At 40.8% G+C, this 24,163-nt stretch overlaps 2 protein-coding genes across 2 annotated transcripts in view; both read right to left on the bottom strand.

Annotated features, from left to right (window-relative positions):
• Window positions 1–1,350: 1,350 nt before the first annotated feature.
• eci2 (enoyl-CoA delta isomerase 2) lies at window positions 1,351–9,651 on the bottom strand. The gene is made up of 11 exons (XM_079361331.1): window positions 9,412–9,651; window positions 7,687–7,748; window positions 7,079–7,182; window positions 6,108–6,206; window positions 5,099–5,290; window positions 4,713–4,782; window positions 3,816–3,918; window positions 3,532–3,652; window positions 3,093–3,182; window positions 2,597–2,740; window positions 1,351–2,386 (listed from the first exon to the last, which is right to left on the bottom strand). Exons 1-11 carry the CDS (start codon window positions 9,465–9,467, stop codon window positions 2,231–2,233), a joined length of 1,197 nt encoding a protein of 398 aa, XP_079217457.1. The 5' UTR covers window positions 9,468–9,651; the 3' UTR covers window positions 1,351–2,230.
• Window positions 9,652–12,311: 2,660 nt separating this feature from the next.
• LOC306834837 (melanoma receptor tyrosine-protein kinase-like) overlaps window positions 12,312–24,163 on the bottom strand; it is a 32,923-nt gene continuing 21,071 nt past the window's right edge. Inside the window, exons 6-27 of the mRNA XM_079361058.1 lie at window positions 23,962–24,080; window positions 23,506–23,647; window positions 22,728–22,841; window positions 21,539–21,665; window positions 21,255–21,328; window positions 20,989–21,079; window positions 20,632–20,831; window positions 20,414–20,546; window positions 19,836–19,926; window positions 19,305–19,462; window positions 19,185–19,217; window positions 18,098–18,242; window positions 17,759–17,881; window positions 17,051–17,149; window positions 16,429–16,614; window positions 15,117–15,272; window positions 14,904–14,979; window positions 14,604–14,750; window positions 14,020–14,117; window positions 13,792–13,935; window positions 13,542–13,635; window positions 12,312–13,131 (exon numbers count right to left, since the gene is read on the bottom strand). Of these exons, the coding sequence (XP_079217184.1) occupies window positions 12,764–13,131; window positions 13,542–13,635; window positions 13,792–13,935; window positions 14,020–14,117; window positions 14,604–14,750; window positions 14,904–14,979; window positions 15,117–15,272; window positions 16,429–16,614; window positions 17,051–17,149; window positions 17,759–17,881; window positions 18,098–18,242; window positions 19,185–19,217; window positions 19,305–19,462; window positions 19,836–19,926; window positions 20,414–20,546; window positions 20,632–20,831; window positions 20,989–21,079; window positions 21,255–21,328; window positions 21,539–21,665; window positions 22,728–22,841; window positions 23,506–23,647; window positions 23,962–24,080 (2,918 nt within the window). The 3' untranslated portion in view covers window positions 12,312–12,763. The remainder of the gene's footprint in view (window positions 13,132–13,541; window positions 13,636–13,791; window positions 13,936–14,019; window positions 14,118–14,603; window positions 14,751–14,903; window positions 14,980–15,116; window positions 15,273–16,428; window positions 16,615–17,050; window positions 17,150–17,758; window positions 17,882–18,097; window positions 18,243–19,184; window positions 19,218–19,304; window positions 19,463–19,835; window positions 19,927–20,413; window positions 20,547–20,631; window positions 20,832–20,988; window positions 21,080–21,254; window positions 21,329–21,538; window positions 21,666–22,727; window positions 22,842–23,505; window positions 23,648–23,961; window positions 24,081–24,163) is intronic.

The raw sequence follows: 24,163 nt of genomic DNA on the forward strand, positions 1-24,163 counted from the left end.
ATTTGTCACAACAATTTTAAAGAACACATAATATCCCCCTTTTTCACCTTTTCAAACAGTCCCCTGTGCTCTAAATGAAACATCTGTGCTGTGCTTTGGTCCTAATATAACATGACTCAAGCACCAGAGAAGGCTTGTGAGCCTGTAGAAACCAGCTCTGTCAGAACGCTCCGTTTTGGTGTGCGTCTCTTTAAATGCAATAAGACCCCACCTTTTCCAAGTAGACATCACTCCTCTGTAGAGACAGTGATAATGGCAAACCTACACAAAAGTGTTACATTAGGTTAGAGGTGGGTGGAGATACCAGGGGAGGGGATTTTCTTACCAGAATCCAACTTGTGATGTCACAAATGGAGAAAATGAAACAGTCATTTTTGTGGTAAGACTTATGCAGACCACAAACAATAGACTGGGTGGATTCATTTAAAATTTAGTGGGTTGAAAGACACTCAGGTTAGATGTTCAAAGACCTTGTAAAAGAGGATTTTTCATAATATGTCCCCTTTAAAGTCAACCAACCTGCAGTTTCCACACCATCCATGTACACAAACTTCCCTTACACTGTAAACTCAAAAAGTCTGTTAAAACCTGAACATTTCCATAAACATTATTTTTCGATAAATAAAGTGGACAGCTGATTACACTCTTTTCTCTGATGACTTGTGGCTCCAGTAATCCAAAACAAAGTGGAGTTTTTCCTGACGTTTCTTTAATGACTTCTCCTCCAAACCTCATCAAAATGATGTTTAAAACATGAAATCACGCTGGAACGATTCTTAAATGTCACGTACGACTCCGACACACTTCGTCTGCTCTGCGGGAGTTCGCCAGCTCACGTCACAATGCAAATAAATACGATTAATTACAGAAGTTTCTCTGTGAAACTTGTTTGTTTACCAGGTCGGTTGTTTCAAAGTGCTCTCGACTTTGTATCATGTAAAGACATGATCGTAAATGTTGAAGCAGACTTGCGCTCCCCGATTCCTCATTGAAACTGCACACGTCTATTTATTTATAATAAACCACGTTTGTCCGTCAGTCTGCTTCTTCAGTAAAGAGCAACCTCATCACAGACATTGGTCAACAATGTAGGACTTCTGCTCTGTGCTGTACAGATTACTATTACTGTTAGTCTATGGCACAGACAGGTGGATGCTGCCACCTGGTGGACCAAATATGGAAGCGCAAACTAAAACAGACGTCAAAGGATTCACTTTTAAATCCTTCTTAACAAACATTTTATCATCCACCTTTTTATCTGATCATAAGGAATGTGTTATTGCATTAGACATTCAGTAAGAGTTATTCAATGCTTTTTTTTGGGCACATAAAACACAACTCTGCTCCACATATTCTTAAAAATTCTTCTCTTTTAATGAGAAAACAAGAACAGAGTCCTTTGTGTTTCCTAACAATCATCACAGTTAAGAACATTCCAGATGTTAGATCGAGATGTGAGTTCACAGCCTGATTAAAGTGAAATATTTCCCACTTTAAAAGAAGGCGGCGGCAGAGAATGAAGGCAGGTTTGTTCCAGCGGTCCATCAGAGAAATCAGATCTGATTCAGGTTCATTTATGAGAGGCAAAAGATCGAAGCAACAGAAAAGATCTGTGCTAATCTCAGAAGTAAAAAAACAAACAAGAAAGCAATTAAACTGCCGAGTCATGTTTCAGTGCGAGTGAGCTGAGACCTGAAGCAGTCTGTCAAAGTTACAGCCATAAATATATTTTGTGGTCTTTAAAGTTTTGTTAAAATGCGTTACACACCCGTGATCTTCTCCGAGCTTCTTTTGGATCAAACAAACACTGAACTAAACATTTAGTTTCCCATGTAAGTGACGGTCAATCAGAGGTAGCCACACCCCTAACCCCTGCCTCTCTTTCGGGTCTATGACAGAAAATCATGTGTTGGAAAAAAAAAAAAAAAGACGTGAAACTAGAATCATTAGTAAAATGTTAACGGGGGGAATAACTCAACTGAGGTGGAGGAACAGTTGATCATCAGACCCCCTGCTGGTCATGAGAAACACTGCAGGTCTAAGGCTTTTCTTCACTGGCTCTTATTCTTCATTACAGTCTATTGTTAAAATATTAATAAGTTGTGTTTCAGATATGTCTCTATGACAGTTCACGACATTTTAAAATGATTATTTATCTTCACATGATTATGTCAGAAACGCGCTCTCTCTCTCTCTCTCTCTCTCTCTCTGTCACACACGTCTCTCTCTCTCAGAGCTTGGCCTTGGCCTGGAAGAAGGTCATGATGGCGTTCATACACTCGTCTGAGAGCCAGCGCTCCATCAGTCGCTCCACCTCTGCATCGTTCACCGCGTGCAGGCGCTCTTTGTCCGTCGCCCGGATCAGTTGTTTGGAGTAGGCGAGGGACTGAGATGGGGAGAGAGAGAGAGAGAGAGAGAGAACAATTCTTCTCTAAAGCTTTTTAAAAGGTACTTTAATGAGTTTTTATGTTTTATGAGGTACTTACTTTTTACCTAAGTACCTCATGCAACCAATTAAAAACTACCAGTTTGAATAAAAAGAGAGACGTGAAGTGATCTTAAAATCGGTAGCGTGTGCGTGTGTGCGTGTTCTTACGTTGGGAGGCAGCTTGGCGTAGTTCTTCAGTCGGGTCCAAACCTCCGACTGGAAGCTGCTTTCAGGGAAAACTTCTGTGACCAGGCCGAGCTCAGAGGCCTGAGTCGCTGTCAGCTTCTTGTTGAACAGCAGCATCTCAGTGGCCTGAGGGAGAAAAACACACACACACAAACACATACACACCAACACTTCATAACGAGACACAAACTGTGCAAAACAAAGACAAACCTGTTTACAGCACTTTAGGTTTCTGCTCAGCCCCGACGCTTTTTAAAACTCTTCCTCCGTCATCTCGATTTGTTTCAATGGTTTTAATATTGTTTGTTGTAAAAATATACATTCATCAGGAGTGTTTCAATCTTAAAATAAGGCCGGCTTCTCTTTGTTGATGGAACGGAGGCTGCCGACTTTGAAAAGATCACATTTTTCCTGTCAAATCTGTTCCACTGTTTTTTTTTGTGCTGTGTGTGTTTTGTGTGTGTGTGTGTGTGTGTACCTTTGCCTGGCCCATGATCTTGGGGAAGGTGTAGGACGAGCAGCCCTCAGCGCTCTGACCCAGCTGACTGAACGGAGTGTGGAAGGTGGCCTGATGGAGAGAGTCACTGATCACTGAGAAGATGTGGCTACTATGAAGCCCGATTTAAAACGCAGCATTCATAGAAACACTGCAGAGACGAACCCAAAACACACGCATGACAATGATCAAAATATCATAAGAGTTCAAATTTAACAGGATCAACTACATGACCCATGAAACCAGTCTGAGTCTATAATGATCCCAGTCTGAGTTTAATGCAGACAGAATGTGTGTGTGTGTGTGTGTGTGTGTGTGTGTGTGTGTGTGTGTGTGTGTGTGTGTGTGTGTGTGTGTGTGTGTGTGTGTGTGTGTGTGTGTGTGTGTGTGTGTGTGTGTGTGTGTGTGTGTGTGTGTGTACCCTCTCTGAGGCGTAGACCAGATCAAACAGTCCCAACACCGTGACTGAGATTCCTACAGCCGGTCCGTTCACCACGGCGACCAGCGGCTTGGGAAAGTCGATGTAGGCCTTTACGTACCTCCTGCAAGAGGTTTATACATTTAAAAAAAAAAAAAGTTTACATGTTGGGGCTAATCGTAACCCTTTAGAAGCCAATATTATTAATAAAAAAAAATATTGCTTCAAAACAGTTGTCAAATGATTCATCCTGAAGGAGGAATTTAGAAACTCTAATCAGTGTTCACCTGAGCAGCTCGCCTGATCTTTTAGCCAGCTGCTCGATCCCGTCCTCAGGGATCTTTGTGAAGTTACTCAGATCGTTTCCGCTGCAGTAGTAATCCCCAGCACCTGAAGCAAAGAAAGAGAGAGAGAGGGAGAGAGAGAGAGAGAGAGAGAGTGTGCGTGCACAAACCAAACACAAAAAAAGTGTAAAGAAAGGATCTCCTCCGAAATATAAATAATAATAATAAAAAAAAAAAAGACTTCTGTTTTTGAATGATGAACAGTGATTAATGGTTGTGTGTTTTTTTTGGTGGAATGTTCCTTTTTAATGTAACCTCTTTATTTCCTGTGTTTATTTGTCGTTTAAATAATGCCCTGGCTCAAGCCTAAAAGTCTGAACTCAGGGCAGACACAGTCACTGCAGCGTTAACCCAATCAAAGCACACGGGAGAACGCTCAGCCTTCTGTTTGTCAAATGTACGAGCGCTGACCATTAGATACACCATCATTCATTCAGCGCATGTCGCCACTGACATTCACATCAACATATTATAGTCAGCTATTTCCTGCTGTGTGGAGTAATCACTCTGAGAAAGGTACGCCTAAAACGTGGAGAGAGACTCTTATTTAAATGAGATATGAAGGTTTGTAACATCTGCAATCACACACAGACACAGTGGTGTTATTTTAGATTAATGTAACCTTTAAAATTACATCTTTATATTAGATCAATGACATTTAACTCTTAGTTACACCTCATTGTTCAAGTTTTGAAGAGACAGTGTATGAGGTCAAAATCACACTTTAACATTTAAGTCAGAGTTCATTTAAGAAATGAAAATAAAGCTGTGTGTGTGTGTGTGTGTGTGTGTGTGTGTGTGTGTGTGTGTGTGTGTGTGTGTGTCTGTGTGTGTGTGTACCAGTTATGACGGTGATGACTGAGTCGTCTTTAGCCGCCTGCGCCAGAGCTTCAACAATCTCGTCGTACATCTGAGAGGACAGACACATTTAAAGGGTCAATGCAGTATTTTTTACAACCAGCTGGAATGGGTCCAACGAACACCTGTCTTACAAAATCTGTCCACTAGAAGAAGAAATGTGTCCAAACAGGACACGTAGAATGTGCCTTCATGTGTAAGTGTTATTGTGTGTGACATAAATACAACGTGGAATTGAAACTTAACAATGAAGTCCCCAGACGTTGAGCAGCACCTGTGTCCTGGGAGTGTTTTATCGATGTTCCTCTAGTGGTTAGCGTGCTCATTTTTCATATTATTGTGTTTGACGGTTTAGTTTTCATAGTCACCCCGGAGGTGATGGCGTTTTTCTTGGCCGGTCGGTTCAGTTTGATGGTGGTGATCTTATCCTCGGTGGTGACCAGCAGCGTCTCGTACGTTGACGCGCCGGCTGCAGGCTGTGCGGCCACCTGGGCGGAGCTTCCACCTTCTGCAGTGACCAGAGAGCCAACCAGGTCGCAGTACTTCTGCCTGGCGTCCTCCTGAGGACCAACAGGGATGAACCAAGTTATTTTCCTCCGTTTACTTTGTCATGCCCGTTTGTTCCTGATGTTTGTTTTCGGGGCGTATTTGCTGGCATTTCAACAGAAGAACAAAGTGTTATTATGGAGGTCAGAAAATCTAAAAGTAGGGCTGCAGCATTAACATGATAATGGTCTGAAATTAACTGCATGGTTAATCACATTCTATTTTATCGCTTCAGGCACACCGTGAATAAGTCTCGGCAGTGTCTACTTGTTGTCATGGTGACGGAAAAGAACAACAAAGATGCTGCATCTTTGGACGTCTCTTTTCACTTTCGAAAAACTCTCAGCTCAGTTGACAAATCAAAAGGGAAATACTGGCGTCTTCTTTCCCTGATTTTGTTTTGTTTGTGATCTGGTTTTTTTTGGCTGTGGTCAAGTCAATGTCTATTAGAAGTTCCTTATTATTTTCAAAATAAAAGCAGGGTTGTATCCAAAAAGGAAGTAAAGCACCATTAGCCTAATATAATTAAAAAAATACAAAATGAAGAATAAAAACTTTTTTTCTTAATTATGGAATTTGAAAAATGGTAATGGTAATTAAAAAAAATCTATTAGACTTCACTAAATGACATCAAGTGTAACTGCAATGTGATGCATTCTCTTAAAAAAAATAAAAGAAATCAATGAAGACACAACGCAGCAGTTTGTTCTAACTTCATTCATCTAACTTTTGTGTTCGCTTTGTCACAATGCTGCGAAACATGGTCACACCACGGACCATCCTTTTTTAACATTTTCACTCTGAGCTTCAACATGGGAGCGTCAGCCGTACCTGTGATATGGAGCCCAGAGATTTCCACGCGTCCCATTTGACTTTGTTGACGAAATCCAGCATGCCTGGTTTGGGGGTGTTGCAGGGACCCTGAGTGGCCTGAAAGAAGGAGGAATACATGTTTTACAAATATGCTGCTTAGACAAATGAGAGGGTGACTTCAAATTTCTGTCAAAAAAAAAAGGAGTCTGTTCTCCTCCTGGAACAAACATCATGTTATCCCACGTCCACAGACTGAATTTCCTAAGAACACGACAGTGAGGTCCTGGAGGAAACTTGTATCAAAAAAATATAGGAAAGACAAATGTTTCGCCTCATGGGACTGAAATATTGTAGGAAGTCTTCGTAGAATTTCTTTATGAGGGATTAAACAGTTAAAGTTTGAGTTTGAGGTGGGGGACGTCTTCACACAGCCTGCAGACAAAAGCATCAGCCCGAGGTCAATCCATCTCGTCTTTGTTTTAAATAAATAGTCATTACTTTCCAAGTCCTGAAGACTCTCTTATGTAAAGACAAAAAGACAAACAAAAAAAAACGGCTTCTTTGTGTTGAGACAAAGTCAGGAACTAAGCAGATATATTATCAGAAGTTTCAGAGTTGGGAAGTCGTTCTTCAGTCTTCAATGTTATCAAATCCGGTTTTGTGGAAACGTCACAAAACCAGAAACAACACGGATGCTGTTGTAGAAGATGAGCAAGTTGAGTTTTTGCTCTGATCTGTGCCGACACTCACACGCAACTCAGACACTCGATTTTCCGATGTGTCCGACGCCACATGAATGCAGCACACGTTTGAACTCTTTGTCTATGAGGCACAGGGGAGGACAAGTCGAGCTTTACTCAAACAGAGCTGTAATTTTCACACAGCAGAGAGAGAGAGAGAGAGAGAGAGAGAGAGAGAGAGAGAGAGAGAGAGAGAGAGACGCTCAGAGGTGAAGGTAACTCGCTCCAACAAGGTGGATCATCTGGTACCTGTTTGAAGAGGGCGTAGATCTGCAGTTTGACCTCGTTCCCCGGGTCGTTCTTCAGTGTCGACAGTCTGCTTTTGGCGTCCTCAAACTGCTCTACTGTCGCACCTGCGCACAGAGTCACACATATTTCTGATTATTACCGCTTCTTAAAGGAATTTCATTGAATGACGGAACCTTTTTATTGCACATTAACAAACGTGTCAAGTAGTTTGAGTTTAAAAACAAAGTGTAACCAGCTGTGGTGTGAAATGAGGAGCAGCGTTGTCATGGTAGCAGAATCGTTAACATTGATCCAATCTAGTAAAAATAGAATACTATGGATACCTGTTTCAAAACACAGAAGTCATTGTGTGCAGGAGTTTGATCCTTTCTAACACACCCGTCTTTTCTTAAAGCTAGAGGACTTTTTGTTGACACTTACATAATGACTGTCTGTATCGTTTTAAAAACACATGGTATGAAAAAGCATCAAAACACTCAGACCACCTCAGTGAGGAGCTCACACTCTTGGGTTTTTTACACCTCAGAGATCCTACTGTCAAAGAATCCTTCGTGATGGACAGAAAATTATCTTTTCGTGTATCCGAGCTCCTGGCGGCGGACACTCACCCATCAGAGGAGAGGCTGTGGTGTGGATCTTCAGACTGGGAACGCTGGTGAATCTGGCCAGACTGGAGACAGAAAAGAAAAAGTGCAGTGCTTTCACCAACATTTTACAACACGGGCGCTTTCAAATATCTGCATTTTTTAAACCCAGATTTTCTTTTAATCTTTTATTGACATGTTGAAGCAGTAAACAGACTTGTATCATGATTTTTTTTTTTTTTTATTGAATAACTAAATCAATTTTAAAATGACTATTTTAAGAAGAAAAAAATAATAATGAGAGCTTCATGTAGGGGGTAGCATTCTTTTTTTGTCAATCGGTTTGTCACCTATATGTTTAATATGTAGAAGTACACCGTCCACAAACACCTGGAGCATCCCAACACCTCAGCCAGTCTCCTGTTTTTGCAGACTTCTCCTCTCCATGCCCTCACACTGACAAACTCTCAGACCTCTTTCATCTGGACCACCAGCTGATCCTGTGGATATTTGACTTTCAGATCACTGAGACTTCTGGTCAACAACACCTTTCTCCGACCTCCAACACATCTCAACCAGCTCCCCTTTAGGGCTGTGTGCTCTCCGTCCTCTACACAGATGACTGCAGAACCACACAGCCTGGTGAAGTACGTTGATGAAACAGTTCTCCTGTCTCTGCTGTGAGGCCGCTCTCCGCACCACGGACCAGCTCTTCAGGACTTCTATTATCTGCCATGCACCACTATCACTTTATTATTTAGTATCTGCCTACCTGCACATACATACATACATACATACATACATAAATACACATACATACGTTCACTACTGCATATGTCTGTTTTGTCCGATCACTGTCCTCTTTTACCTTCTTTTTTTGTATTTAACTTTGTAATTGTGTATTTTAACTTTGTATTTATGTCTTGACACTTTCTTCTTTTGTTGACATTATATATTTGGTTATTTTTTAGTATAGCTGCACTGTGGTTCATTTACTGCTCTGTGAGCCTTTGAATTGCCCTCCCGGGGACAAAAACAGTTGTTATATTATTTACTTAAATAAATAGAAGAAGGGCCCTAAAGCTGTCTGACTGCTCCATGTTTCCTGTCAGCACACATTTAAACTCTGAGGGCCATTACTTATTTGACCTTCTGCTTTTTTTTTATTATTAAATTGACTTTAAACAGTTGTGAATAAAATAACAGAGTCATAATTTAATACCAGCCGGTGATGTTTTAGTTCTGACATTTATCGTGAATGTGTGTCAGGTTATGACAACATTAAAACAACCTCTGATCTGATCTGGAGCAAAGTTCACAGCTAGCCCAGCTGGCTAACTGTCACTGACATACTTTTACTAACACGGTCGCTCCTGTTGAGATCGATTGGCGAAACAAAGCGAAGTTAAACAGTTAATTACTGTCATTAAATTAATCAACATATTGCCCTGGTTACATTTTTAATATTCACAACATGTAGTCAGGCTGACTGATGCTACATGGTTAGCTGCTAAAAGGTTTCACCCCTGCTAACAAGCTGTCAGTAATGTGAACTTTAATCAATAATGAGATCAATATGTCCACTGACAGGCTGCACTGAGCCCACAACAAGTAGACCCTGTCCAACTTCAAGTTTGACCCCACAATAAACTCAAATATAGCGTAGATCGAGAGAGTGCAGAAAATACAAACCCCTTATAAAAACACTGGTTGAACATTAAACAAAAAAAACCAGCAAGAAATCCTCACCTTCTTAATTTAACAAAACGCCAAGGAGCGGAGAGCTTCAGGGCTAAGCCGGCCATTTAAAACCCAGAGAGAGGAGGTCCAGAGTGCAGGAGGACGGAGCAATGGATGCAAGGGTTAACTAGTTTAGCCACAACAACTTCTTCTTCTTCTTCTTTGGGGTTTTACAGCAGTTGGCAACCTGATGTTGTATTACTGCCTCCTCCTGGTTTGAAACAGTAATTTCTTCTCCTCCTCTTCGATTATTGGAGTTAAACGCTGTGTCCGATATCATTCACTCATTCCCTACTCCCTACTCCCTACTCCCTACTCCCTACTCCCTACTCACTATATATGACCATGCTCACTCAGAATTCGGACAGCATACAAAAGGGCGTGTTCACGTTATTGGTTTCTATTTGCCATTTCCTTTTAAGTGCACTCATATTTCTCCTTCCTATTTTTCCTGCATTCGGTATAGCCTACATGGTTCACAGTTTCCTTCTCCCCACACTGACAATTTCCTGATGGATGTTTTCCCATTATGAATAGGACACTATTGAGCATACTGTGCCCAATCCTCATTCTACTAATCTTGAATTTCCCTCGGGATCAATAAAGTATCTATCTATCTATCTATCTATCTATCTATCTATCTATCTATCTATATTGTTTCCTCTGTTTACCACTCTTCCTATTGAGTTCTGAACTTTATGCAGTTGCCTTCCCTTAGTTTCTCCATCCCAGTACTGTTGCCATTTTTCCCCAATTCCTTTCAGATTATGCTTTTCCCCTCTGATTTTGAAAGTTTGACCCTAAATTCTACATTCTCCCCCTTTACTGCTTCCTTCGCCAACTGGTCTGCTTTCTCATTTCCTGGTATTCCAACATGAGCTTGAACCCACATAAATACAATATATTTTCCTTCTTCTGATACTCCATAATATTTCATACAGTGGATCTTTATTAGTTTTGGCTGCTCTGGTCTTGACAGTTGATACAGCTGATACTGAATCACTACAGATGAGTAATTTGTTTGTTTTCCACCCATTCTACTGCTAAAAGAAGTGCACACAAATCCACAGCATACACGCTCAAATCATCTGAGGTTCTTTTGCTTATTTCATATTGAAGTATTGAAATCTGCTGAATAAATCAAATCAATTCCACATGATCCTGAAAACACTCCACACTAGATTCATGCAGCGTCACAATGTCAAACAGAAACTACAACTCTGAAGTTTTATTCACAAAAAGGAGGCCATGTGAGCAGGTTGTCTAAATCCTGTTAACTCATTGGTGGTTGGTCACAACGTAATTCACAACAATTAAAGCTTAAATTGTACACCTTAGAAAACACAAACATTCAATATCTTCAGGCTATATCTTCCTCTTCTTTGTGATCCTTTTGTAAATGTTCATCCAAAAGACAGACTTGAGTCTCCCCTGCTTCATTTTCTCTAAGATTATTTCTCCCGTTCTGTCAGTTTCAACTTTTATTTTTTGTTGTATGACTTCGACAAGTAATAGGGCCTTAGAGTCATCCAGAAGTGGTGACGCTGAAAGTATGTAGCTTGATCAGGTTGAGCTGATTGTGTTAGGCAAACGTGGGGGCAAAAAGTAGGATGGATTAGCCATTTCTGATACAATAAATGTTTCCAATTTTGGATCACTGTGATCTCAACTTGAACAATCAATCCTGAGGAGGAACCACCAGCCAGCCTCTCAGCTTCAGTAATATTTACACAAACAGCAGTAACAAACTGTAACAGTAGAGAGAGAGTGCACTAACAGTAGGTCAGAGTTTTGCTGTTTTTGGACAAGTAAAAGGAGAACAAAAGACCTTTTCTATTTTAGTAAAAACATTTACCAAAGTATAAAGGACATTTAGCTCAACTGATTTTTTGTCAAATCAAAGGAGGACAATATTCCCAGATGTTCAATTCTTAGAGGAGATTTTACAGCTTTTTTTGTGATTGGATTCTTTGTCTGGTTCAAGTGGGGGGAAAAAAACAACATTATTTGATCAAAATGAGAACACTGATATTGTTTCTTTTACAATATTTTTCCAATGTGTACCTCTCTGATAAACAAGGATGGTCTATTTAAAAAAAACCTCTGGTCCAGTGCATGAAAACTGTTCAATCTGTCCAACAAACAAATGTCTTCAGCTGTTTGACAGTTTGAGGAGTCTTTGAGAACGGCCACCGTGCAGCCTTTTATCTGCTCTTTATCATCAATCAAAAAGATGAATTATATCAAGCTTTAACACATTCAAAATAAAGATATTGTAATAATAGGGAAACATATTATCCAGAAATGATGACCCAAAGTTGAGCAGTTACAGACCTCTAACAAATAAGAACAAGCTAATTATTGCATCATAGCTGCATGCACATTTAAGTGGCTGCTGTATCTGTTGTTTGCACAAACAGATAGCAGCTGACAGTTTAGTACATCAAATATCTTCAGAGGAAAACATTGTAAAAGTGTCCTGCTACAAACCTGAAAGGCCCTTTTATCTGCTTAGAATGAAATCAAAGAGTGTTTACTCTTTTTAAAAATGTGGATCTGTCTGATGCTTTAAGTGTGAAAACGTGAAAAATATCTCATTTTATAAGCAAACTTAAAACATCTACTTAGAGAACTCAGCTTTTCTCGTTTCGTGCCTCTGAGCTGCTTTAACATGAACAGATGGGGGCGCCACCGTGTCTGATACCTGATGAATGGAGGATTTATCATTACTGAAAGGTAGTAGTGTAGCTGTTGAATGAAAACCACATGATCAAAGAGGAGCGAGCAGACACTTATGGTGTCATTTAATATACTTTCATAGGTACAAATGTCAGATTTCAAGGCAATCCCAGTTTGTTCTTTTTGGATCCTTTATGGAGAATTGTCAGCAAACATCAGTGTATGAGCACTAAAAGTTTCAGATTTCGTTTAATTTCATAGTTCTTCCATTTTTTTACTGAATGGCGACAGACAAAACATGAAAAGGGAAGGATTCACAGAGTGGATGAGTAAATGAAATTGGTTGAAGTGCTTTTGTCCAAGCTAAAGTCAGTCTTCCTAGAGTGTTTTGTTGCGAAAATTCTGTCTTGACATCTTCTGCTGTTCGGAAATCCTCGTGCTTCTGTTTCCTTGTATAGGGAGAACGTAAACAGAAGCGATTTAAAGTTCACAGTTTGAAAAACCTCTCCTCTCCTTCACTGACTGAAGGCTGTCACAAAGCTACTGCTCAGTCTGCATGTCCTGGGACGCTTCACAATAAAACATAAATAAAATACTGTCAGCAGTCTGAGTTCAAGTCTGGACATTTGGTTTGTACAGAGCTTCAAAGTTTCAGTTCAAAGCCTCTGGATGTTGCTGCCCCCTAGCGGACAGGGGCATGAAGTGCCGTACCCAGACCCAGGTACTCCAGATTCTCTGCTGCTGGGAGGAACAGATTGTTCTCCATTAAAGCGGTGGTGTTCGTGGTGGAGGACAGGGCGCGAGGCAGGAAGTCCGCCTGGTAGTCTGGGTTGTCGAGACTGTCGCTGGCAGCCAGAGGGAGCGAGCTCTGAGCCGTGTTCAGGTACTCTGGTACGTCAGGGACCCTGGAGTAGGTCTTTGGGTTCATCTGAGGAGAGGGAAGCGAGGCGGCACCTGAGCCCAGGCTCAGGTCCTCGTAGTTGGGGTTCAAAACCTCAGCAGAGAGTCTGCTGCTCCGGCTGGTTTCACTCATACTCTGGTTCATGTACTCTGAGGAAAGAAAGGAAGGGATATTTAAATTAGTTTGCTAGTTGATTGATTTCACAATTCTGAACTATTAATTTACACTGTTTTATATTTATATTTTACATTTTTGTTGTTATGATGAAGTCAGATTTTTCGGGGTTTGTTTTTAATTCTTAGTCCTGAAACTCTGCTTTTTTATATTTTGAACTTTTCACACCTGATATTAAAATAAGCTAAGCTAATCCTTTATTCATCTCACAAATGGAGAAATTTGCAATGTTACAGCGGCAAAGCAAAAATCAAAAATTTAATTAGACAAAAATATACAAATGTTACACAATATACATCAAAAATAGTCTCAAAAAGAGCCAGTTACAAGAAAGCAAGTTTTATTCTCTCAGACTCTAAATCATCTGATTGTTACAGATGTTTACCATGGCCAGAGCTGTCTTCTTTATACAGTGAGTTCTGAGTCGGATCAGTGATGTAACGCAGAGCGATGCTGTTCTCTCTGACCGGACGACCGTTCTGAGAAAAAAAACAAAAAAAAAACATGACGCATAAGTGGATGATCATCACCTCGTGAAACTCTTACTGAAATGGCACAACTTGTCTTTCATATCTCCTTGTGATTTATTTATGTTAAATGTTTGACAGGTAAGAGAAACTGAAGACGGCGTGTACCGTGGCGTTGCAGGGGCGGTTGTCGTTGTTATTCAGCCCTTTGTAAGGGAGCAGGTATTCCTCTGCGTCGACCACATCCTCCATGTCGTCTGAGCTCAGCAGGCGGGAGTAAAAACGGCTGTCTGACGGACTGGGGAGGTCACCCTGAGACATGACTCAGATTACATGATGTTCATTCTGAGACACATACGAGTTAACTAAACATGTCGACAAACACGCTGGTTGTACCTGTATGACCAGATATCTAGAAGGGTCTCTGGCCATTTTGGAGAACTCGGCTATCAGCTCTCTGAATCTCGGACGGCTGGACGGATCAATCATCCAACCTGCAGAGAGAGAAGGACATGGAATCATCTGCACCAACCCTTCCTAAAGAGGACTCCATGTTTAAGTTGTATTGCCTTTTATTAATGAGGTATCTAGATCTTTATGGTCATTCTAGCTGCTTCTGTCATTTCACCAATTTGGGCTGTAAAAAAGCAGATAAAGTCACCATCAGCCCTCTGACAATGTCAATGATTTTACTTAAAAAGGCGTCTGACTGTAGGACTGCTTTGGTTTTTCTTTTTTTTTTAACAAGTCTGATTTGCCTATTTTTTGAACTGATTGTCAGTCTGATTTAAGTGCAAACAGCAGTGATGCTGTTATTGGCTCTGTGGCACAGTTGTGTATTTCACTCTGCAGAGTTTTGAGAGCGAAGTGTTTCTTACTGTTTAGTTTTGTATCGGTTTATCAGGCTCTAAAGCTGCATTTATTCTTTGTGAATTCTACCCCGACTTGTGTCTGTTGCCGCGTCCCTCCTTGGCTCTTACATTTCACCATGATCATGTACACGTCTATCGTGCAGATGGGGGGCTGCGGCAAGCGGTCCCCTCTCTCCAGCACAGAGGCGATCTCACTGGCCGAGATGCCGTCGTACGGTTTGGAGCCAAATGTCATCAGCTCCCACACGGTCACTCCTGAAGGACACAATCATAAGCTCTAACCCACTCAGCGGTCGGGAAAGTCACCTCAGTAACAAATAACATTGCATTGTGTTGTCATGTATCGACGATGCACCCTGTCAAATACTGGATTGTAATAGAAAATGTGAATGCTGAGGTTTGGCTCACCGTAGCTCCAGACATCACTCTGATGTGTGTAGGTCCACTGGAGGATGGACTCCAGTGCCATCCACTTGATGGGCACCTACAGAGAGCAGAGAGGGACAAACATAGACAGCTAGAAATCATTTATGTGCACATTTAATAGGCTCAGCACAAAGAGTTAACTTCAAGGTTACTCTATTTCCTCAATCCGACAGAGCAGCCAGATAACAGTCTCACCTTTCCTCCGTCAGCGTGATATTCCTTCTCGTCTGCTGTCAGCAGCTTGGCCAGACCAAAGTCTGTGATCTTGACGTGGTTCGGAGTTTTCACCAGGACGTTCCTCGCTGCCAGATCTCGATGCACCAGGTGACGTTCCTCCAGGTAGTTCATCCCCTAAAAAACACAAACACACTCACAGGTTACAGCGAGCGAGGAGGTGTGTTGTTTTTGTTTTCAACTGCTTCTGTATTTTCAGAAAAACACAAGATAAAACACTTTTTCACGCTTATTAATTTGATGTAATATTTGTAATATTACTGTGTACTCTGTGGTATTAAATTATTCTGAGTTTCGATGTAGCAAAATTAGAGCCAGGTTCAACTTTTGCTGGACTTTGACACAGCTTCGAGATAAACTCTAAACATTTTCAAAAGATTAAACCCCCCGCTGTTCAGAGATTTAAGGTTTCTCTCATCGGTATCACTTGAATATCTAAAGACCTGTTTCCACCATGTGGTAAAGTATGTTTCAGTACAGCTTGATACAGCTTGGTACAGTAAACCCTGATCTTACTTACCTTCCCACAGCCACCAGTTCCCCTGCACATCACTGAATCACCACGGCGTGACATTAAATAAATGTACCTCAAAGAACGTGATGCATTAAACAAAGATCAATGATTCCTTTGGAAAGTCTGCATCTCTGATGCAAACCCCCCCCCCCAAAAGCTTTACAATAATACATCCTTTATTACCACTCTCGCAAAGGAAGCAAAGATTTTTTGACCAATCAGTGTACTGCAGTAGTTCTAGCTCCCCCTTAAGGGTCGGATTGGTATGCTGGGCACCCCAACAGAAGGGTACCAAAAAGTAGTTTGGTAAGGATCAGTTATTTTGATACCCTTCCCAACCTTTGACGGTGGAAACGCCGATAAATGTGAAACTGAACCAGACCGCTTGGTGGAAACGGAGCTTAAAAAGGCTGTTGCAGAGTTTTCCTTTGAGCCATATGAGTCCAACTAGCAGCTCTGGAGGAGTAGACTGCAGATTAATGATCAGAAGAACATGAAGCTCTTGCCCTGAGCTCATGACCTTGTTGTTTGTAATTTTCCCAGCAAATTAAGATCCAAATAAGACAAAAATAACAAAGACTGAGAAGATTAATACTGCATCATGACACACAATGTTTCCTGTTGGTTCAGGTTAATAGGCTTCAGCAGGCTTATCATGAGAGGATGCCCCGGGCAGAGTTAAACAAGAGCTTTTCTACACATGAGCTCAGAGCGTAGGGTTTCAGAGGATCTCATAATGGGCGTCTTGTCTGGGCTCACCTTGGCGATCTGGACACACCAGTTTAGCAGCCACTGGGCCCCGACGTGCTCTCTGTGGTGACGCACGTAGTCCAGCAGGCAGCCGTACTGCATCAGCTGAGTCACCAGCTGGACCGACGACGTGAGGCAGATCCCCAACAGACGACACACGTGAGGGTGATCCACGCTCGCCATCACGTACGCCTCCTGCACACACGCGGTAGAAAAACATTCAGAGCACGGTTCCCACATGTCCTTTGAAGTCTTAAAAAAGTCTTAAATGAGATTTGTAGAATTAAAGAATATAACATTTCCTTAAAATACTTATTTTCTAGTTGTGAGAAGACTTAAAATTGTGGATTGCACTTACTGGGTGGGACATGTCTGAATGCCTAATTAAATCTACATTGACTCATGTTTTCTATTTATATGACAAAATATATACTGTATATTATGTATTTTAGATTAAATAATAACTGAAGAATGACTTGAGCACATAAATCTGTCAATCTATGGCTGTAAATAAGAAAGTTATGAGAAGAATAATAAAGAGAAGGAGAGGAGGGTAAAACAAGAGGAAGAGGGGGGAACTGCAAAATAAAGAATAAACAAAGAAGAAGAGGTGGTGGAGGAGACGTCTCACATCCAGGATTTCTTTGTTTGCTTTCGGTGACGTGGCCTCTCGCAGAACTTTAATGGCAACTGGGATCCTCACATTCTCTCCTTCAGGGATCCAAAGACCCTAAAAACAGACATTGAATTCAATGGAATTGTATTAGTCACATGAAACATACAATAATAAGTGAATATAGATATAACAAAGAATGAATAAACAATTGGGTTTTTTGCTGCATTTTTTTTACATACTGTTAGCATAGCTTCAAATTGCAGAAAAGCTTTAGTTCAAATGTTATGATGAGTCTGTTCTTGGCTCTCTGATTTTCAGCAATTAAATAAATAATATTATCTTTGCCATCTCTGCTGAACTGTTACAAACATTTTTATGCAGATGATACTTCTTTATATGTCACTGACTTTTTTCCAATCTTGACACTAATTATACACAGTCTAACATCACAGTTCATTTAGAAAACTTTTTTCTTTTTAATTCTTAACAACCTGAATGTATGCTCTTTCTCAAAGTGACCTAAGCGTACCTTGCCTTTGTTTGTAACCAAACATTTGAAGGGCGTTTGAAGGACTTCATCTGAATCCTTTTAAAACCTATGCTGAAGCAAAGTGATGTCAAAGCTGTGTCTTTATATATAAAAAAAAACGACTCTCCTAAAACTACTAAATGTGTTTGTCATTGATTCTTTGTACATATTCTCTGTGTATCAAACATTCGCACCTTGTACACAGTCCCAAAGGCCCCAGAGCCCAGCACCCTGATTTTCTTGAACTCCGTCTCCTTTAAGATCCTCAGCAGCGCCTGGTTCGGAGCTTCACCGCTCGGAGTCAACGGCTCCACCAACTACAGCAAACACATTTAAACACTTTATTTCAAACTTATATATAATAATAATTCATGCCAACATGATTAACACTGAAACAAAAAAAACGGTAGCACTCTTTGGGAATAACTGTTGAACTCATCATCTCTGCTTTTTTTTTTTTTTTTTTAAATGGAAAACAATTGAACTAAATAAGACCAACACTTTTCATGTATTATCTTTCTGTTCCATCCCACCTCTCTCTCCTGCAACAGGCGCCGCAGCGTCCTCTTCCTCCGGATTCGTCGTCGCCGTAGTAACACAAAGACAACCAATGAAATGATGACAGCGATCAAGAGCCCTCCGACCACGCTCACCGCCAGCGTTGAGTGGGTGGAAGCACTGTTCGGACAAACAGAGCACGGGTTATTTTCAAGATTTATACATACAGATTATAAACCATAATCTCTCATAGAACCTTTTTAAGTAGGTTTCAATGTCATTTAAGTTTTTTTAAGAGATTCGACACATAAATACATAACAGTATATAATTATAGATGTATTTTCTTGACAATCAGTATCTCAAGGATTTTCTTCAACTTGCAGACGCTTTTAAGAATTTGGAAATAATTTGTAAAAAAAAAAAAAAAAAACAGCAGCGATGAGAGCAGATGGGGGTAATTTACATTTCTCATCTCTGTCGTTTTGTTTTTGGACAACAACAAGAACTTTTCAGTTTTCTGCTTGTTCGTTCTAAAACGACCTAACGCACTGTGTTCAGGTGAGACAAAGATGTAGGTTTTGTTGTGTATCGTCGGCACAACGATGACATTTGACACTATAATGACTTACAGATTTACCCAGGGAGCGCAAACAAAGAGAAAAGTCCCCAAAACACACCCTTGGGCAACCTGGTATTCATTGTCACATGGAGCTACAACACAACCATAGTAATGTGCAGTGTTTAAATCATTTATTTGGAATATACAGCATATGCATATGGAAATGAGGCCACTTTTTTAAATTGACTTAAATTAGCATTCAGTTCAGTTGCCAGTGAAATATGACTTGCTGAGAGAATATTTACAATCACTCTCTGTCATCTGTTGTGTAGCTTTAAAAATATATATTTATTTTAGAAAGCATACAATTATATAAAACATTTTGAGGCTTAATTCACATGATCAGTGTTTCTTTGTTAGACTAACTCTTTCAAGGATGTTTAGATTTTTCACTATAGTTTTGTTTCATTCTCTGAAGATTTGTGTGATAAATTGAAATCAGCTCAAAATATTCTGTGTCTTTTCTGTATTCTCTGGAAGAAAATGTAGGTTGTTGTTTTACCCAGTGCATCCGGACAGTCCGGGACCTGAACACCTGCCGACACAAACACACAAGTTTAAATCACTCTGACTCAGAGACCTCGAGCAGCTCTAAGCGACCAATCAGCAGAAGGCTTCTCACCCTTGGGTGCAGTTCTGGTGGCAGGATTGACACTGTCCAATAGCGTCAGGGTATTTCCAGATCAGCATGTCTCCGTCTCCCAGAACGCCATGAGGACAACGCAGCACGCAGTGTGGACCGTCTTTGAAGTGAGCACACTGGGAACACTGGTCTGGACCCTGCAGGAGAGGAGAGGGAGAAAGGTCAGTCGATTTAAAAATATATTTAAATGCTCCTAACACAGCTCAACCTGACCTGATCTTACGTTTTTTTATGTTCTTTGGTACATTAAAACATTTCAGAAAAACAAGATACATAAAATAATAAGATGTTGTTTTTGTCTTTTTTAGTATTCATGTTACTGTGTTTCTTAAATTCTTGCAGCCGAGAGGGATATTGATCATTTTTGTGGTTGAACAAAAACAATAAAAGCTCCAAAGTGGTGAATTAATTATAGAAATAAATAATGAGGCATACAATGCTGTGACTGTCCTCTACGGTTCAATGCGACAAATAGTAAACTCTACAGACAGAAAAAACTGACAGACTGACCGCTCCTTTGCAGGTCGGGGTCTCCGTCTGCAGAAGACACTCAGGGTGACACTCCACACAGCTGCCGTTCACCTCCAGTTCTCTGGGCTCGCTGCAGAAAACCACACAGACAGGACGGGAGCCCACAGAGGACACGCTGATCAGTTTAAAATGAATTGAATCATATTTCAGTTTTGAGAAGTGTGGATCGAAAAATACGTTTTCGCCACGAGTTCATAGTTTTTAAGTCTTAGTTTTAGGACATCTTCTTAGATTCTTTTGTCGATTTCAACCAGCTTTTGCTGAGTTGGAAACACATGTCAGGGCTGTGAAAAACTCTATGGCGCGTCGGTACTTGAGCAACATTTTGAAAAATATCAGAGGAAAAGCCAGAAAGAAAAGTTCACAGGCTGAGCTGAATACCAAAACAGTCTCTTAAATTAAGACATACAAGTGCTCTCAGTGTAAAAAAGTGATAAGGAAAAGTAGAACACTTTCAAAGCTAACTTTTAAAGAATATCAATATTTAAATTAAATAACTGCCTAAAACTTTCAATCCTAGCAGAGGGAAGGTGCCGAGGTTGAAAGCTCTCTCTCACCCCTGCAGCAGGTTACAGATTGTGACGCAGCGCCCTCTGCGGTTGAAATTCCGACAGGACACACACATGGTGGGGCCCGGTCCCCAGCAGCTGTCATCAGCGCACTCTGAGTCACAGGTTAGATTGCGTTGTTCTGCGAAGAAGACCAATGGGACACTCTTATTTATTCACTTCTCCTTAGCAGCACCACTGATCCCGCCGCACACCAAGACACTCACCGCAGACGTCAGCCGGGGCGTTGTTTCGCAAGTTGACGGTCTGGTCCTTAGACCTGAAGAGGCGCTTCCACTGGTCGGGTCGGGTGAAGCACAGCTCAGAGTTTTCTTTTAACAAGACCCGGCCGGCGCTCACCTCCTTCAGAGAGCGCAGACCCAGCCAACGTAGACTCCTCGCCCCCACCACCGCCAGACTGTGCTGACTGCAGAAGAGAGATTCAGCGAAATATTTATATGTCAAGAGGCAGGTTAGGTTTTTGTTTTTTCCCCCTACAGGAGGGACGACTAGTTCTTGATTCAGTTTGAAAGGAGTTGGCCTACAAACTATTTTTATAAAGAGACATTTATTAGCTCACTCACGCTCGTGTCGTTCTTCCTCTGATGATCTGCAGGTTCTCAAACACAGACAGAGATGTCAGATTCTCTGGCCAGGACTGAATAAGCAGGAAACCTGAGAGACACACATTAACACACACACACACACAGTTTGATAAGATCTGATAGGTCTGATTTGATAGGATCTGCAAAAATCCTTCCATAGTCACATCAAAAGCACAGTGGTTTAAAAATTAAAGATGAAAAAAATCTACCCTATTAAGTGTTATAACTGATCACTTTTGACCTACCTGTGATTTCCTTCACTGTCCTGAAGTACTCCAGTTTAGCTGGATCCATTGGGGGAATTTTGTAGTGTGCATCCCTGGAAACGCCAGCAAAAAACCCCCAGAAATTTAAAGATTAATTTTCTGCTATTATCCATGAAGAAAATCTTTACAATGATGAGTAATCTTTGAATCTATTAGCAGCCGCAATCTATTCATATATGACTTCTGTGAGAAGATCACTATCTAAAAAAGTGAGTCTTTGCCTTCAACACAGAACATTCTTTTTCATTAGAAGAGTTTCTCACCCAGTGAAGGACGTCCCAATGAGTGAAACGTCCCCGTTGATCTTAGTGCAGTTCCTAAACAACTCGATGTTCGAGGCGTTGACCGCCATTGTGTTGGTCAGAGCGCCAACCCCAACTCCATCACAGGCTGGATGAGGAGAAAGACTGTTAGATTAAGCTTTCATGTCTCTCTCTGTTCTTCTCAGTGGTCAACAACCTTATTAAGATAAAGATCCCTGACCTCAGCTTTGATGAAAGGCAAGATCTACCTCCTGAGGAAAAAAAGGGAAGCCCAGATTGTACTTCCAACTAATGGCCTTTTATTAGGGTCGAAGCACTGACAGTGCAAAGGACCCTATTGTTTTCTGAAGGAATGTTTTTATTCTTCCGCCACTTTGCCGCCATTTTTTGAGGGCCTGAACTTGAACAACACCTCACCAGAATTTTCAAGGTCATCGGATCTGGTGAAGAATTCTATATTTTACTATTTTCGTAAAAAAAAAAAGTTTGCAAATTGTTCTAGGGCGCCCCCTTTAAACAACGCACAATTGTTGTTTTTTTTGACTACACAAATGACAATTTTTTTACATGTCAATCATGCCAAGACCTACAAAAAAGTCCAGATTGCTTGGCTGTAATGTCAACAAGAAATCCACTAGGATTTTTTGAAAGTCAAAAAAGCACCCATAGTCAAAACCTAACAGGAAGTCCGTCATTATTTTTTAATGTATAAACGATTCCCAATTTTTTCATTTTCAGGCTTCCTATTTGAACAAACCCTATTGATGCGCTCATTACCAACTCAGTGTCAGTGCGTTCTAGACATGTTTAAGACCTCCCGTTGTTCTCCACATGATTCTACAGAAAAGCGCGTGGCCTTGGTGTACTGTCAAACCTTCACTTTCACACAAATCAAACTGTAAGGTCTGCTGCTTGGCCACGTCTCACGCTTGGACTCCCAAGAAAACAGTCACACAAAATAAATGCATATGGGTCATTTTCTACTTCTGTGAGCAAATCATTATTTTCATAAAAGACAACAAAGAAAAAAAATCATATCAAGTGCCATTGTAAATCATTTGACTTTCTAATTACATGACATGCTTAGTTTAAAAAATCCTTGGTAACTTCAATGCAGCACCTGCTACGCTGTAAAAATGCAACAGTTGATTCAAGTAAGAATTAGATGAATTGTCGACTGCTGCCATACCTTTAGGACAAGGTCCGTCACAGGCTTTGCAGCGTTGAACTCCGTTCTCCTCCACTTCAAATGTCTCGCCGCTGCAGGTGCGAACGCATGATCCACCTGTCACCACGTAGTTATCTGTGTTAACAAAGAAACAAGCGTTATCTTATTTTGTCAAATCAAAACTTAAAAGAGAACATCACAACATTATCATTTCATTTCATAACAACAAAAGAAATCTTTTTTCTTCTTCTTTGTCAGACTTGCTTTCATTTTACCCACGATCATGTTTCATGTCACCCATAATCCAACCTGGCTCAACCCTCAACCAAGACAGTCATAGGTGTGTTTTTCTAGTAGTGCCTTATTAAGCTTTTCGCCTGTGGCAGAGATGAGTCACAGATGTCTTTACATCCCTACATTTTTTGCATTATAAAACTTGTAGTCATCTGACTCGATTGACCTCACTTGAGGATACTCATCAGACTTTGCACAGGTACCTCTGGAGACATTAAAGTCCATCCATGAACCCTTTAGTTAGTTGATCACTCATTCCATAAGTAAATCCATCTATAAATCCATCAACCTTTAGCTGATTCCGATTAATAAAGAGTATGTTCTAGATCTGCTCTATTTGTCAAGTGTCTTGACATAACATTTGCAATAAATTGGCACGATACAAATAAAGTTGTTTTCACTTCTATATTGTGGCTGCAATAAACCATGCAGTCTACAGGGGGCACTGGAAGGACGAGAAGACGCTGTTATTAATCCCACAGAAGAGAAGGTTCAATGTCCTTACGTGGGCAGGCATTGACACAGGTCGCCCCAAAGGTGAACTTCACGTTGGGGTTGTTGACCACCTGGTGGGTTTTGGGGTCGTAGAGGGTCAGAGGAGGACAAGCATCTTTACAGGTTCCATCATCATTAAAATCTTTACAGGCCTAAAATGAAGAAACACAAAGAGACATTGTTATTTTTCCAACTGAAATGAAAGCCCTTAGCTGGATAATTATTAGCGGGTAGGTTAGCAGGCTAAGCTTAGCTTCACAAGTTTGATCAGAATGAAGAAAGACTTCAGGATGAAAACTAAAGCTGTTAAAAATAAATAAATAAATTTAAAAAAAATTGTTTGCCACAAGTATTATTTCTGAAAACCATTGTGAAGTACGAGCTGGCTGCAGTCCGACAGTATCCAATTTTATCAAACTTTTTAGCGATGCTTTTTAAAATAAAACAAAGAGATTCATAAACTGACGAGGCAGTCGGTGGCTCGAGGTCCGGTGCAGCCTGCAGCACAGTGTTCATTACAGCAGTCGATGGGTTTGGGACCCCGACACCTTCTGCTGCACTGCTCGGCACACTGCAACTTTGTGACTGAGGAGACAGAGACACACTTCATCAAAAACATGGCAGTAGCAGCAGCAGCATGGCAACAGGCAGTTTCATTTAGTTATAAA

Source organism: Symphodus melops, assembly GCF_947650265.1.
Source record: "Symphodus melops genome assembly, chromosome: 14".
NCBI lineage: Eukaryota > Metazoa > Chordata > Actinopteri > Labriformes > Labridae > Symphodus > Symphodus melops.

What these genes read in the sequence shown, in the direction of transcription:
- eci2 (XM_079361331.1), bottom strand. Translation starts at nt 9,467, where the DNA reads ATGGCCGGCTTAGCCCTGAAGCTCTCCGCTCCTTGGCGTTTTGTTAAA. An exon ending in CGTTTTGTTAAATTAAGAAG is followed by an intron (nt 7,749 to 9,411) that starts GTGAGGATTTCT and finishes TTCTGTCTCCAG; the next exon opens with TCTGGCCAGATTCACCAGCG. An exon ending in AGATCATGGGCCAGGCAAAG is followed by an intron (nt 2,741 to 3,092) that starts GTACACACACAC and finishes TTTCTCCCTCAG; the next exon opens with GCCACTGAGATGCTGCTGTT.